Consider the following 13,012-nt stretch of genomic DNA (forward strand, 5'->3'; position numbering starts at 1 on the left):
GCACACCAGGCCTCCCTGTCCATCACCAACTCCCGGAGTTCACTCAGATTCATGTTCATCAAGTCGGTGATGCCATCTAGCCATCTCATCCTCTGTCGTCCCCTTCTCCTCCTGCCCCCAATCCCTCCCAGCATCAGGGTCTTTTCCAATGAGTCAACTCTTTGCATGAGGTGGCCAAAGTACTGGACTTTCAGCTTTAGCATCACTCCTTCCAAAGAACACCCAGGATTGATCTCCTTTAGAATGGACTGGTTGGATCTCCTTGCAGTCCAAGGGACTCTCAGGAGTCTTCTCCAACACCACAGTTCAAAAGCATCAATTCTCCGGCGCTCAGCTTTATTCACAGTCCAACTCTCACATCCATACATGACCACTGGAAAACCATAGCCTTGACTAGACGGACCTTTGTTAGCAAAGTAATGTCTCTGCTTTTCAATATGCTATCTAGGTTGGTCATAATTTTTCTTCCAAGGAGTAAACGTCTTTTAATTTCATGGCTGCAGTCACCGTCTGCAGTGATTTTGGAGCCCCCCAAAATGAAGTCTGACACTGTTTCCACTGTTTCCCCATCTACGTCCCATGAAGTGATGGGACCAGATGCCATGATCTTCATTTTCTGAATGTTCCCTAGAGGGAACAGAATAACCCCTAGGTGAGAACTACTAGTTCAGATAAGGTGTAGACATCAGATGGAGCCTAGTCTTGATGATGGAGAGTCAGGCCAAGTTCCACAGTGCAGGCAGGGAATGCATCTCACCTGCTCTCCTTAATAACCTTCAAATACTGAATACAAATCTCGTGCCCTCTTAGAAAAAAACTCATCGTCTCTATACAGCAAATAAGACATCAGGCTGCATTAACAGGGCAGTAGAACATCTGCCTTTCAGACAGTGTCACACTGACTCTGAGCAGCAATTACTTGTCAAAGAGTTTTAGGAGCATCTAAAGAGAATAGCTACATCAAGATGATCGGCTGGCTGGCCAGCAAAGTAAGCTCCTCTATCAGGCCACATGGACCTACAACTGCCCTAAGAAGAGAGGATATTTGTTTCGTAAAATCCTCTGCAGATCTGGAGTTCAGGAGTAGTATATGCATGTGTGTAGGAAAAAGCCATCACTCAAGGTCAGGTGGGGAGTTCAATCGTGCACACAAACTCTACTGCCAACTCCTCAGACATCTAGATTCCTTTTATCTTCTGTAGGATTTCAAAAGTGAACAGGTTGATGTTTTCTTAAAAAGGCTTCTGAATCCCTTGGTTTCTTTGTCATTTCAGTTTCTTTGCTCACTGTAAATAATTAAAAGATCCTTACAGAGAGGCGGCCTAAGCACTTGGATCATTCCACAGTCCAAGTAACAGGCAAAAGGAACCCTCCAAATGAAGTTCATGATCCAAAAGGTCATCTAAGTGATCCACGTTTCCAAAATTCACCAAGGAAATCATTAAAATGTCTCAACTGCAGGAACTATTAACGGATCACTGGAGGCACGTGACCCGTAAGAAGGGACGTAATGCTTCCCACCGACACCAGGGGGAGGTGCTGTGCAATTTATGGTCCTTGTGTTAAAACATCCTTTCCATTCTGGTAGTCTTTACTCCAAAGGTCTGAGAAAACCATTTTGGTCTGGACTCTGAAAAAGGGGAAACTATTTGGGTGTCTTTGATTTGGGGTCTTGAATTTTAAGCCACTGGCTTTTAATTATTAATGCAAAACCCATTCACTCGAAGTAAAGGAGGAAGGAAGATCAGAGAAGGAAGAGGCGATGCAAAGCTCACGCCCAAATTGCGGCCCTGACCACCCCCCCACCCCGGGAGACCCCAGAAGCTGGGTCCACTCACCCCTCAGCCCCTGGGAGGAGCGGTTTGTCTCCGGCGCTGGGCTCTGGTGCATCGTCTTCGTCGGAGGAGCCAGCACTGGAGGACTCCTCGTCGCTGTCGGCCAGACAGAAGGCCCTGGGCCTGCAACTGATCAGGGCAGAGTCACCAGGCTGCCCGCCCAGCGCAGGCTCTGCTTAGGAAGAGCACGCGCTCCACCGCCACCATGGTGGCAGCACTCCCCGCTCCCCCTCACCCAGAGGAGGCCTAACCCAGAATCCTCGGGTGGGCCTGGTCCCCTAGGACACCCTTCAGCGCCCAGTCCCGGGCAGAACGGCCGAGGACTTGCGCCGTGAGGGTTGGATTCTGCGCATGCGTCAGAAAGACAGGCGGTCAGAGTGTGATGCAGTCCACACAAAATGCAGTGATCTCATCCACACAAAATGCAGTGATCTCGTCAACAGTGCAGAGCAGCCAGTGGGCGGTGAGTGGAACGAATGAAGATTGCATGGGTGACGGGACAGCTCATGTTAGTGATGTGACCACCTCATGGATGACGGGGATGTTCAGGCAAGTCCTCTGACACTGGCTGAGTTCAAAAAAAATTGTGCTTTCTGGCTTAGTCATCTCCAAGTGAGTTTTGGCTGGAGACTGCTTCCTTGTGAAACTACATACCCCCTCTCCTGCCCCAGCTCCTGAAGGTCACAGAAAAAGCCAACCAGAGGTACAAATCTCAAGGGATTCCAGGAGGCAACTGACATGGGAAGCCAGGAACCTTTCAGGAAAAGTACTAGTTTAAAACTTTTTTTAAATAAAGTAATAAAAAGCTTCACCAGAGAGCAATGTTCCTCATGAATCTTTCCAGGGTAGGTTCTCAGTTTCCAGAGGCCTGGAGGGTCTGGATCACCAGAGTGGCAAGCGATCAAGGCTCCCCACTGAGGGCACTGGAGGGCTCCCAGCTGAGCTCTGGCCCCACAAAAGGCAGCTTCCTCCCTGAAGGGAGGCTTTACTTCCAAGAGGCAGAGAGACAGAAGGCAGGGCCCATCTCAGGCTCAGAGACTTGATGGGGACAAAATGAACAAGGGACAGAACTATCTCTGAACATTGTTACGCTATCAATGGCCACTAAGCAGAGGGTCGGTCTTGTAATTTTGAGGACAAAATCACCAGGACAGGGGAAGGCATCCCAGCTTTGGTCCTGTCTCCTGCATTCGAAGCCCTCTGGGGTTTTCCTCAGATGCTGTCCTTGGCCACCAGAAGCCCATACGGGTGCTCATCTTTTGGCCAACAAGGGCCAAGGGCACCCAAGGGCAGAGCACACCTGCCAGTGTGGCCTTGAAGGCCCAGCTGAGGTCCCAGCATGGGGGAGGAGGGCTCTGAAATCTCCGCCCTGAAACAGGAGCCTGGCTGTAAGAGGACCTCCCTGGCAGGACACCCGGATCCTCCTCAACCCTGTTCTGAAACATTAGAGCCCGCGCTCTAGCCAACAGGCTTGAGTGTGGCGTTGAGAAGAAACTCCCTCTGCAGACACAAAGGCCTCTTGTCCCCAGCCTCGGGGACAGCACCTGACTCTTCCTCCTTCCATCAGAGGCCTGGCCAGTCCAGGAAATGTCCCTGCTGGTCACAAAACCATCTCAGCCCTTTCAAGGGTTGGGCGGCCCTCACAGAGCTCTTCTTTTATATAAAAGGCAACGTAGGATTCCTAAGAAAGCTTACACGGGGACTTGGGATGAAGAAAGTCAGGGAAGTAAATCCCCAAAGATAATAATGACCTTTCTCAGAAACCTAGCTTACTTCTTAGGAACATGACAGTGCCCCCTGGTTCAGACCACATGCTGCCAGGTAAGGAATCTACACAGCACCAAAGGCTGCCTCAGTATCTTGGACCGCAGTGAAACCTGCAAGGCCACTGGCCCCTCCTGTCCCCACTGGTATTTGTCATCTGGCAGCCTCCTGACCTGAGGCAGAAGATGCCAAAGGCTGAGCACTGCAGCGAGCTCTCGGGTTCCTGAATTAACCCTCCGCAGGACAGAGAACAGGACAAATTTTGTGGCTTGAAGTTAATAATTTAGACAATGCCTTATCAGTTAAAATAGATCAGATGACATGAAATTCTGATTGTGGCTAAATGGTACCTCTCCTCTCTGCCTGGGGAGCGGTATTATGCAGCACCAACACTAATTAAAAGTGGGGCTAAATGTCTGGCTGATTCAAGTTTATAACTGAATATGCATTTTGTGATCTCAGACTTATGATGAATTTAAGAGAGACACCCTGCACATTCTTATATATAAGGTGTGCTAGTACATGATAAGCCTATTTTTTAAAACACACCTTGGGATTCCAGATGAGAGTCATATCCTTTCTAAGAGTCACCTTAAAGGGCTGATTCCAGTTTCACTGCCTCTGCTAAAAATCTTTTAGGAAATGTGCTTGAAGTCGGACACATAGCAAAAGCGAATTATTTTATCACTGATAGTCTGTCTTGAGCCAAACATTTCTTAGCCCCATAATCACTGGCACCTCTGAGTGATGCCTGGCAATTACTCAAATATCTGATTCATCTAGAAAACGTAGGCTGATTTGCTGTCAGAGTACTTAAAAGAAGGTCACAGACACTAGAGGCAGCTCTACAAAGGAGCTCCAAAGAATGCTTCAAGTGAAGGGTGCACAATTAAACAGCCCAGTGAGGCGACTGGTTGGAGGGAACCACACTCTTGAGAGTGTTCGTTTTCTTTAACAGAAATCAGGCCCATACTGCTACAGATACACGTGCATGTACACCCAGTTAGACTGAGTCACAGCGTGGATGACAATGACGCGGTTCCCAGGACATCAGGGCCTCGGGGCGGGGCAGTGGACTCGGGTACACTGAGCAGCCTAATATGGAGGTCGGGGGGGCCCCCCATAGGACTCGCACACCAACCCAGGCTGCCGTGGTAGAACAGGGACAGGCCCTGTGCCTTACAGGAAATGCCGGCCCCGATGTGCATTTAAAGAACAGCCAGCGTGCAGAACATTCCCCCTTCCTGACTCACTTAGGTACCCTTCAGGCAATTCCTAAAGTTCCAACCGCCCAGCTCACCACCTGAATTCATTCCATTTTGAGCGTCTTACGGCCCAAAGTTACCATAACTACCATACACAACCAGACTATTGGGGAAATGAAAAGACTAAAGGAAAAAGTCTGCAAGTACAAAGTGAACCCACATTTCAAAGGGACAGGCCTTCACTAGAGTGAAGAAACACAGACTTCTCACCACCAGCCTTGGGGTGATGACGTGAGGATGGAAACAGACTTTCTACGATAGGTAGACTTCCAGAGGGCCGAGCAGCATCTCCTTGGGGACTTCCCAGGGCACAGTCATTTGCGTGCTTCAAGGGGGTCGGACAAAAGCAGTGAGACCAAGCAGAGGCCCTGCCAGAGCAGGACGACAGGGGACAAGCCCCCGGCTGGAAGTGAGCCTTGGACTGGCGGCCACGAGATAAGGGGAGGAGAGGGCTGCTGCTGGCCCCACTCTTCACACTCGCGGCTCTAGGAGGGGCTTCCTGAAGGAAACCAAGGATCATGTGCCAGCCACAGGTGCAGGGACTCCGCCTCTCCTCTGGTACTCAGCCTCAGCTGGGATTAGGCTCTTAGGTACGGGTGAGCTTTCCAGAGGCTCTCGAAGCTCCCAGATATTGTGAGCCAAGTGGTGTGTGTGTAGGCATCTTTCTGGGGCAAGGATCCAGAACTCTCAGATTCCCAATTGGGTCCTTTTTGCCAAAAAAAAAAGAGAAGGTTAAGGGTTCATTTTTCCAGGCCTTTTTCTCCCAAGATCAAGTGCTTTGGAATTATATTGTCTTTGCTTTTAAAATTAAATGTCAGCCAATTACACATCAATATAAAAGTTAATACCCTCACAGGAAGGCAAAACATACCAGACTCTACTGGGAAAAAAAATGGTACTTTAGATATATATTAAACATTAAATATAATATCATTATAGTCTTAAATCAGAGGATATTTTTCATGCAGTCTAGAGAAGCACTGCTTGCTCAGAAACGTCCATCCTCTGATCAGCCGAGTTTTATGAACTTGAAATTGCTCCAGGAGAGCCGCACGAGTAACAGTGAACATGGGACGCCTCATGGCAGGGATCTCAGGGACCGGGCCATGATGGGACCGCACCTGCCCACAAGACCCCCTTCTTTCTAGTGGAGCCCCAGCAGCTTTGGGCAGCACGGGGCTGTTTCCCGAAAGGGCTCCCTGCACAAATGCTCCTGACTTGTCTGCTCTGTCTCGCCCCTGGTTAGTTAGAGCTCACTTTCAAGACCGCTTCTGCCTGCGGTGCTTGGTTTTATTGGCAGCTGTCTTTGCAGTTCCGCTATGCTGAGGCTGGCCTGATGGCGCTCAGCGGGGCATGGCGCTGGGGAGGGGTAGCCGGGGACAGAAGCTGGGTTTGACTCGAGGGCTGGATCAGAACCCCGGCGATCCCAATCAAGGAAAGCCTCTTAAGTGCTCCTGATCTCAATCCTCTCAGGTCTACAAACGGGGCCTTTATGTCAGGGGATGTGGTGAAAGGACAAGCTTCCTTGTGGTGTCACATGGGTCCACACGAGACTTAGCACTGATGGGGGGATGAAATGCTACATGGAGGGCCGATCAATAGCACTCACCGGAAAACACAATCCACAGATTGCCGAATCCAAACACATTTTAACAAACAGTAGAAAGGTGAAAGGAAAACAGCACAGATACAGGTTAGATTGCATATAGCAGGTGAGATTCTCCAGTAATTCAAATATAAACATTTTCATTAAATCTCTTGGACACATTAGAATCATCTCAGTGAAAGAATGTTCTGCAATGTATGATCCAACTCCCCCCATCTATTGTGTGTCTACCACAAGTGTGAATTACAAGCATTAGGGCAGCATCATAACAAAGCAAACACCTAAGAGGAGCCTGTGTCTTATGTCTATATTGAGGTGCTGGGAGGGTGGCTCCTGGTGGCATTTCTTATCATTTTACTACTCATTCCATGCAAACAGGTTAAAGATGTGAGATGCAGACTCTAATCAGCAATTTTCAGTCTGATAACAATAATATAATTTAAATTTGTCATCTGAAGCAGTCATTTTTAAGGTGTGTGGGAATGTAAAAGGTCCCAACTTATTAAGTCTAGGCATCTAAGGGAAAAAAAAATCAACCTCATCAATTGGCTCAAAAATTAGGAATATTTACAAAATCAGACAACCCCGCGGCAGATGCAGTATCTTTTACAAAGAGAGGCATTTACTAAGAAAATGGTGTATTATTTAGGGAAAATACATTTCAAAACACTTTAGAAGCACCCTCTTGGCTGCAAAATCAATCATCTAATTATAAATAATCCTGACACTGTGCTTAAAGCAGATAGACCCCCGAAGGACCTCAGCCTGGCCCATATATTGCTATTTGTGGCTGTAAGTTGGAGAAAGAACTTTCTGGATGGTGATTCTTATCACAGAGCATTTTACTGTGCAGCCTGCCCTGCTGATCCGAATCAGGGATGCTTCCTGGGTAATCAATACTGTGCAGCCTGCCCTGCTGATCCGAATCAGGGATGCTTCCTGGGTAATCAATACTGCGCAGCCCCGAGGCTGGTGGCCAACGGCACTGAGCAGAAGTGGAGATTCATGGTCTGCAGGGGATGAAACCAGGAAACATTCCCTGAAATCCTCTGTGGCCAGGAAACACGTTCATGGACGCTCACTCAACCTTGGGTCTACTACACAACAAAGGTACTTCTCAAGGGCTGGAGGGAGAAGGAGGTTCCCCGGGGTTGGGTTAGTAAATTCATATAGCCCCTTACCCTTCTTTGCCAATTTCTCCAACCTTCAGGGCTTCAACAAGAGGCTCTTTACCTAGTTTGGTCAAATTCATTTTGGTCTCGAGAGTCATCAGAAAGGACCCATTGTAGGACATTTCCAAATCGATCCAGAGTCCTGGAGAAAGGATTTAAAAAAAAAAAAGGTTTCTTTCCCCTAGAAAAACATAACTACGAATACAATATTAAAAGCTATATTTTAAAGTATCTCAGTAGGTATCATATTGCAAGCCTATATATACTGCCTGTACTACCAAGGCATGTGAGAGGAGACTGTGAAATGAGAAGCTTCTAGAAATAGTTCAAGCACCTGGAAAACTGCCAGCATTTCAACACCCATTACAATGATCACAGTGACCTCAGCACACATTGTTAGAGATGGAAGAGTCCAGTCCTCTGAGTTCTTCTAACACCTAGTAAGAAACACAACCCCCAGGAGGAGACGGCTTGTCTCAGGACAAAGGCGGATTCTCAGTGGGTTAGAGGCAGAGGAGAGGTGCAGAGACTTCACAGCAGGTTGTGCTCTTTAAAGACACAAGTGAGAACCACTGTCTTTCTTAAAATTCTCCCCTCTTGGGGAGTGGGGGTGGGGAGGGGCACAGAAAATGGTTCAGGTTTAGGTTGGTGTGATAAGGATGATGACAAGACCTTTTACAACCCTTTTCTTTCTGGAAATTGTGTAGTAATGGGAGCAAAAGTATTTATGTTCCAGCCCCAGGATTATCCAGATAAAGCTGGGTAACCACTTTGTACACCTTTGCTTTAAAACCTGTTCCTTAGAAATCACTCATGTTGATGACAACATATCTTAGAGGCTTTTGGCTTTGTGGAATTTCACTGGGAAGGCCCATCAGAAGTGGCCACTGACCAGATGTCTAAAATGCAGAGGTCATCTCATGACCTTCTACCCAAGGTCCTAGAATTCAGCAGGCAGGATAGACCACACTGTGATTTTGACACTCCAAGCGCCACAGCACCTCATGGACTTCCCGTCAAAATGTGGTCCTTCAAGTGGGTGTTTAGATGTTAATAAACTTATAAGATAAATATCTGAAAGGAAGCAGGAAATTAATTGAAAATCATGTTCACACACAGCTGCATTTTCAAGTAACTACAGTAAATAACCTATTCCCTGTTTGGCCACCAAGCATTAATGGTACAACTCCTCACTAAAGGCAGAATAATTCCATTTTGCTTTCACCAAACTCCTTTTTATCATAATTGAAGGTAATTATTTTCCATGAATGACCTGGTCTAATTGATATGCAGATCAGCTGTGAATGTCTTTGCAGCAACTCACAAAACTGCTCTATTTCTTGCTTATGTTAAACACTTAAAAATCATTAATTAGCTTGGTTTCCAAAGGCACTATTACTGGAAATAAGGGCACACCTGATCTAATAAAGATATTTAGTCATTAATCACTCACAAAAGAAAAGGGATTAGGGTAAAAGGCTTGATATTAATAGATTTTTAAGCTCAATATAAATAGAACATCAATAAAGAAGATATTTCTTTAAAAAAAAAAGTTATTTGTTTTTGTGTATCTCCAGCTTTATTTAACTTGAGAATCAATAGACTCAAACTACCTGCTTGCTGTCTGTATTCATATACGATCATGTCCTTTGAAAACCCTACTCAGGTTTCCAATAAATATTACTAGTTCAGATTCCTTTTGAAGGTTGTCATATTTATATACATATACACACACACACATTCTTTTTTTTAGTGCTAACAAGTTTTAAAATTCCAGAGTCATACATAACTTTCCATTTGTACTTATCCCTAGCTTCCCTCTTTATTTTTTTTTAAATCAATTTATTTAACTGGAATACAACTGCTTAACAATGGTGTGTTAGTTTCTGCTGTACAACAACATGAGTCAGCTAAGGCTTCATATTAAAAAGAACCAGAATTTTATTTGTTATAAAGTGGAAGCGTTCGTCTGTTTTTCAAATAAGGGGATATGGATAAAGGTTTGGTAAACAGCTGGTGCACACCCCAGTCATCAGGACACTCCACCAAGTCACCTGTGATCTGGCCCCTCTGAGCTGAGGCTGGAAAGAAGAATACATGGAGCCCAGTCACATGGACCAGGGCTTGGGTTCCCCTGGAAACTTCTCGACCTCTGGGCACCAGCCTCCTCCTCTGTACCAGGGAGATGATGCTGCTTACACAGCCAGCGCCTGGTGCATCCTGGCAGGGCTCTTCCCTTTCTGTGCCATCACCAGCCCACTTCCTTCCACAACTCTGGGCTGCAGCCTAGCTTGCTGTTGTTGCCATGGCTCTTGGGAACCAGACCAGAGGAGGCCAAGGGGCCAGAGGGAAGAGGCTATACCGGGCAGCCAGACAGCCCTGTCTGGCTGGGAAGTGGAGGGTGGTACATGGACATCTGACCAAGCTTCTGCATAGGTGATAGAGCCTGTTTTTGTATCACTATATATGTCCCATGATGGTTGGATGGCATCACCAATTCAACAATGGACACGAACTTGGGCAAACTCCAGGAAACAGTGAGGGATAGGGAGGCCTGGTGTGCTGTAGTCCATGGCTCAAAAGAGCTGGACACGAATAAGCGACTGAACAAAGTATGTCCCATGAGACCCACCCATGGGGCCCTGCTCAGTCCTCGTTCTCAGTGAAGATGTACAGTCAAGAATGGTTTGAGACTCTTTAAACACAGATATAAAGTACAAACACTCAAGTTATCCTAATATGGCGTGCTTGCATTCAGGTGAGGATGAGATGACTATTTGAACATTAGATGCAAAGAAAAAACATGTTTCTGTGACAATCATTCAGCAGCAAAAATCGCCCTGAAAACCTTGGAGCACACACACCTGGAGCCAAGACCACCTGGTTACATAAAGAGTGAGTCAGGAGTTCCCACCCTGCAGAACTGAAGGATGAAATCGACAGTTACCAAAAAGGGACAAATGTAGCAACACTGTGAAGTGGGGACACACGCTGTCCTGAGTGGCACCCTGACCCTAACGGGCTGCACACTCCTCACCTGGGTGAGCGCGAGAACGGTTTCTTCTGGGCTCTTGACAAAGATTAAGACTTCCTTGTGAGGCATTTCATTTAAAATGTGGCTTCCAGACTCCCTTGGTGGATCTGTGGATTAGAATCCCTCTGCCAATGCAGGGGACACAGGTTTGATCCCTGATCTGGGAGATTACCATATGCCGCAGAGCAATCGGCCTGTGCCTCGGAGCCGGGGAACTGCAAGTACTGAGCCCACACTCCCCAGAGCCTGTGCTTCCCAACGAGAGAAGCCTGCACACCGAGACTCGAGTAGCTCCCGTTTGCCGCAACTAGAGAGAAAACCCATGTGCAGCAATGAAGACCCAGCGCAGCCAAAAAAAGCAAATAAAATAACAACAATAAATAAATAATTTTTAAAATTCTGCTTCCTATAACCACCTGGCCTTGGTAGCGCTCAAGGACAAAAGCCAGAAGTTAAGGAGCAGGACCATTTTTTAAGTCTTTAAACAGGAGTAAGGTGGGCTTCCCCTTGGCTCAGCAGTAAAGAATCTGCTGCAGTGCAGGAGACACAGGAGAGGTGGGTTCGATCCCTGGGTGGGGAAGATGCCCTGGAGGAGGGGCATGGCAACCAACTCCAGTATTCTTGCCTGGAGAATCCCATGGACAGAGGAGCCTGGCGGGCTGCAGTCTGTGAGGTGGCACAGGACCAGACACGACTGAGCACAGCACAGGACAGACATCCCGAGAGGCTCCCTGGAAAGGACGTGAATGCAAAGGGTCTTGTCTTAGTCTCTCAGGCTGTGCAAAAAAATACCACAAACAGCGTGGCTGAAAAAACAGATACTTATTTGGCACCGTTTTGGAGGCTGGAAGCCCAAGATCAAGGTGCCGGCCGATCCAGTCCTCGTGAGGGCTCTCTTCCTGGCTTGCAGACAACCACCTTCACCCGTGTCCTCCTGTGGCCGACAGCGAGTTAGCTCTCTGGTCTCTTCTCATGGGGGCACTAATCCCATCGTGACGTCGTCTAAGCCCAATCACCCCAAAGGCCCTGTCTCTGCCATCTCATTGCAGGCAGGGCCTCAACGGCTGGATCTGGGAGGGGCCCAAACACTCAGTCCATGAGGTCTCCACCACACGAGGGGTCTTCATGCTGCGAGGCTGTCCCGTGGTGAAGGGGGGCACCTGGTTGCCAACAAGTCCCTATCGGCCTTTCACTGGCAACAGGGGAAACACAACTGACAATGAATGTGACAAGCTTCAGTCAGGCTTCACACAAGGGCCTGAGGAGCTCAGAAGGCTGTTTTTCTGTTTCTCTTCAACTTCGTAAGGAAGGATCAGCTTCCACCACCACTGCTATCCAGAGGGAGACTGCGGCAAAAGTAACTACTCACTTCACTTTTACTGTGGCAAAAGTGAGCAGTAGTGTAACTCCACCCCAAAATGTCTATTGAGTTCTGTTTTTTCTTTTAACATAGCTTCTGTCTTTTTTTTTTCCTCCTGGCTGCACTGGGTCTTAGCTGTGGCACTTGGGATCTTTATCACGTCAGGCGGGATCTTTCTTGTTGCGGTGCACGGGCTCTCTAGTTGTGACCCTAGGGCTCAGCAGTTGCGGGGCGCAGGCTTAGCTGTTCCACAGCATGTAGGATCTTACTTCCCCGATCAGGGATCAAACCCACATCCCCTGCATTGCAAGGTGGATTCTTAATCACTGGACCACCAGGAAAGTCCTGTTTATTGAGTTCTTGACACAAGCTATCAGACCTTAAGACTTTGAGCTAAACCCCTATCCTCAGGAAGTTGATGCCTCAAGAATAACAACACCCTGGGCCGTGGGGAGCAGAGCAGACTGAGATGCCACCACAGGTAAAACATGTACCTTGGTGCATGTCACCCGAGACAAGTAGAACAGAGCTTCTTCCGCCTTCTCCCTGGTAGTTGATTTAATGGGGTCGCAAAGAGTCGGACACGACTGAGTGACTGAACTGAACTGAACTAAGGCTTCCCTGGTGGCTCAGTGGTAAACAATCTGTCTGTTAGGCAGGAGATAGGCCCAATCCCTGGGTCAGAAGATCCCCTGGAGGAGCGCATGACAACCCACTGCAATATTCTTGCCTGGAGAATCCCATGGACAGAGGGACCTGGCGGGCTACAGTCCACGGAGTTGCAAAGAGTAGGACACACTAAAGTGACTGAGCACAAAAGCATTAGGACTAAGAAGCAGTCTTACCATGCTGGTAAAAGTCTAGTACTTTCACTCAGCAATTCACCGCTGTGTTTACTATTAAAATAACTAAGTGGCCTCAGTCTCACTGGAACAGGTTAAGGGGCAGGGGCCGCCCAGGAGGTAAGAGGTTCTAC

The 13,012-nt window shown here is 47.6% G+C and overlaps 1 protein-coding gene across 2 annotated transcripts in view; it reads right to left on the minus strand.

Annotated features, from left to right (window-relative positions):
* The window catches only part of TEX2 (testis expressed 2), a 110,098-nt gene that overhangs the window by 7,576 nt on the left and 89,510 nt on the right, over positions 1-13,012 (minus strand). The window contains exons 8-9 of one of the 2 annotated variants that reach the window (XM_018065357.1): positions 7,652-7,784; positions 1,839-1,958 (exon numbers count right to left, since the gene is read on the minus strand). In XM_018065357.1, the coding sequence (XP_017920846.1) occupies positions 1,839-1,958; positions 7,652-7,784 (253 nt within the window). Of the gene's footprint in view, positions 1-1,838; positions 1,965-7,651; positions 7,785-13,012 lie in introns of both variants that reach the window. The other variant, XM_018065356.1, reaches the window with a different exon arrangement.

This window comes from Capra hircus, chromosome 19, assembly GCF_001704415.2.
Source record: "Capra hircus breed San Clemente chromosome 19, ASM170441v1, whole genome shotgun sequence".
Lineage (NCBI taxonomy): Eukaryota > Metazoa > Chordata > Mammalia > Artiodactyla > Bovidae > Capra > Capra hircus.